At 49.4% G+C, this 3,283-nt stretch overlaps 1 protein-coding gene across 1 annotated transcript; it reads left to right on the forward strand.

Annotated features, from left to right (window-relative positions):
- Nucleotides 1-698: 698 nt before the first annotated feature.
- Nucleotides 699-1,664, forward strand: LOC311422749 (olfactory receptor 14C36-like; the record flags this gene model as incomplete). Its single annotated transcript, XM_084496100.1, has 1 exon — nucleotides 699-1,664. One exon carries the CDS (start codon nucleotides 699-701, stop codon nucleotides 1,662-1,664), a length of 966 nt encoding a protein of 321 aa, XP_084352226.1.
- Nucleotides 1,665-3,283: the final 1,619 nt, after the last annotated feature.

Here is a 3,283-nt window from a genome sequence, read left to right on the forward strand (position 1 = left end):
TTGTGTCATGGCACAGATAATCTGGGAGAATCTCTGTCCTCAGTCTTCAACTCTATATTGTCAAGGGCAAGACCTGCCTCCTGTGCCGCCAAAGCTCCTGCAGAAAAAAAAAAAAAAAAAAAAAAAAAAAAAAAAAAAAAAAAAAAAAAGAAAAAGATCTTTGCATTGTCCAAGTTCCCTTGCTTACTCTTCTGAATCAGAATCCTTGTCAAGTCTTCTTACTTGCATTCTGCACAGCTGTGCTGAAAGAGTGTCTTTTCCACCTGCACTTGGAGCTGGTGCCGTTTTCTCCCAGCACAGCCCAGATGATTTTTCAGCATCACCTCTGAGAGCAGCCATCCCCAAGCTGAGACTGCTGCAGGCACTGATCCACACAACCAAATACCCTCATTGAACACAGGGATCCCCTTCCCAGGTGCCCTCCCTCCAAAACCACAGTGCTGTATACACCTCCGTGTACCATGGCTGTGCAGTAAATATGGTCCATCAGGAATTTCTGGGCAGAGCCAGCTGCTGTGTATATGACATCAGCCAGCACAAGGCAGGACTACAGCAAGGGCGATGCACTAAGGACTTGTAGGAAAAAAAGGTAACATGAAATCTTTAATAAAGAATGAATTGAGTTTTGCTGTAAGAAACCTACCCTATCTTTGAATGTTTTTTTCTCCTTTGGCAGTGTCCATATTCAGAACGAGCAAATGCCCAACAGCAGCTCTGTGAGCGAGTTCCTCCTGCTGGCATTCGCAGACACACGCGAGCTGCAGCTTCTGCACTTCGGGCTCTTCCTGGGCATCTACCTGGCTGCCCTCCTGGGCAACGGCCTCATCCTCACCGCTGTGGCCTGCGACCACCGCCTCCACACTCCCATGTACTTCTTCCTCCTCAACCTCGCCATCCTCGACCTGGGCTGCATCTCCACCACTCTCCCCAAAGCCATGGCCAATACCCTCTGGGACACCAGGGCCATCTCCTATGAAGGATGTGCTGCCCAGGTCCTCTTTGTATTCTTCTTGGCTGGAGCAGAGTATTCCCTTCTCACCGTCATGGCCTATGACCGCTACGTTGCCATCTGCAAGCCCCTGCACTACGGGAGCCTCCTTGGCAGCAGAGCTTGTGCCCAGATGGCAGCAGCTGCCTGGGGCAGTGGCTTTGTCCATGCTGTCCTGCACACTGCCAACACATTTTCACTGCCTCTCTGCCAAGGCAATGCTGTGGACCAGTTCTTCTGTGAAATCCCACAGATCCTGAAGCTCTCATGCTCAAATTCCTACCTCAGGGAAGCTGGTGTACTTGTGGTTAGTGTTTCATTAGTATTTGGTTGTTTTGTCTTCATTGTGCTGTCCTACGTGCAGGTCTTCAGGGCTGTGCTGAGGATGCCCTCTGAGCAAGGCTGCCACAAAGCCTTTTCCATGTGCCTCCCTCACATGGTTGTGGTCTCTCTGTTTGTCAGCACTGTTATGTTTGCCTACCTGAAACGCCCTTCCATTTCTTTCCCATCGCTAGACCTGATGGCGGCTGTTCTGTACTCGGTGGTGCCTCCAGCAGTGAACCCCCTCATCTACAGCATGAGAAATCAAGAGCTCAAGGATGCCTTATGGAAATTGATGACTAGGTGTGTTTCAGATGCAGCAAATTTCCAATCTGCTTCTGCAGATGACTCATAATATCAATAATTACAGGAATAGCCAATATTCTATTTTTGCGTGTGTCTTTGTGCTTATTTTTTTTTTTTGGACGATTTTCTTTGTTTTAATTCAGCTAATGTATCCAATTAAAATGAGATGATTCATCCCATTTGCATTTCAGTATGTACCTGTTGAATATAGGTCAGAAAGTCTGTGCATGAGAAGCCAGGCTCTCTGTGAAGTTGAACAAAATAACAAAACCCTACACTGCCTTCTTTGTCTGATATCCTTCCTGTGAGACCTGTTCTGAGCCCCCAGAATGTAAGCCTGGTGGACTGACCAGAGCTAAAGTGCTAAATCTGGGGTAAACAGGCAGAGGAGAGCTCTGCAGCCCTAGGGCTTGCAGCAGCCTCGGCCAAGGAGTCTAGCAAGTGATTCGTTGCAGCCCTGGGGCAATGGAAGTGACCCCATGAACTGGGTCTGCCTCCCAGACTGCCCAGCATGGCCCTGCAGAGTGCCCCCATGCCCCAGGCACCACAGACCCCTCACTCTGCAGAGCAGCACTGCCAGCTGGGGCTGGGAGTGGAGCTGGGTGGGGCGCTTCCCCTGAGTGTCTTCTAGGACAGCTTGAGGCACATGGCTTGTGGAAGTGAGTGTGACCTTCACTGTGCACCAGAAGCTGAGAAACCACCAGCCTGCATGGGACTTGAACATTGACTGTAAGGGCATTCCTGCCCTAGCACCTCACAGGACTGGCACGTAACTGGTTCTTGTGTGTCACAGAGCCTGGAGTCCAGCAGCAGTGCCATGGGCTTGAAGGAACACAACCAGCTCACTTCTACCTTTGCTTGTCCAGGGTCTAATACAGGGTGTTTTGCAGGTATGGTATGATGATGTCAGTGGTGCCTCAGAAATTCGTAATCAACTCCTAAAAGAAGTTCTGTAAAGTCAATTGTGAGCTGACTTTTTTTCTGAAGTAGCTGACAGGTCATCCCTTGACTCCTGGTTGAGGTCTGTGCCTTCGGGTCACAGCTGCAAGTGTCCCTGATAGGCCAGCAGAAGGCACATGGTTTGCAAATAGTCGAAGTATCTGGTAGGCTCCATAGAGGAAAAGTTCTTAGATAATGTTTGTCAGGTCAGAGGTTTCAACTTTTGACTGAACTCATCCTTTAGGGCTGCTTTTTTGTTTTCTACACAGAGGTGGCCACTGCCTCCATGATGCCCTGGGGGAGAGGAAGCCTGCATGACAGGCTGTATAAAGTTACCCTGGATCCACAGGAGTCATTCTGGAACCAAACCTTGTAGGCAGGAAGCACCTTTTTGTGGTGGTGCAGAGCTGCTGGTCACATTGTTCTGGGTGCTCCTATGGAACTTTGTGCCCTTTTCCCTCCTGACTACAACAGCACTTCTGTCTCAGGAATGGAGTAGCCAACAGAGATGAGACAGATACTCCGATATTATGAAAGCCATCAGAAAGCTGCCCCTAAGGAGAAGACTGATATGGGGAGGTCAGGAGAAGCCGGGACAGGAAAGGTGTGTGATTTGGGGGAGGAAGAGGGGCTTGGCAAGCAAAAATGAACAATTTTGCAGAGGTATGAGGGTTCAGGTAGTGTTGGTGCTGCTGTAACACTGACTCTGAAAACATTTCTGTTAGGCTC

Source organism: Aythya ferina (genome assembly GCF_964211825.1).
Source record: "Aythya ferina genome assembly, chromosome: 23".
Lineage (NCBI taxonomy): Eukaryota > Metazoa > Chordata > Aves > Anseriformes > Anatidae > Aythya > Aythya ferina.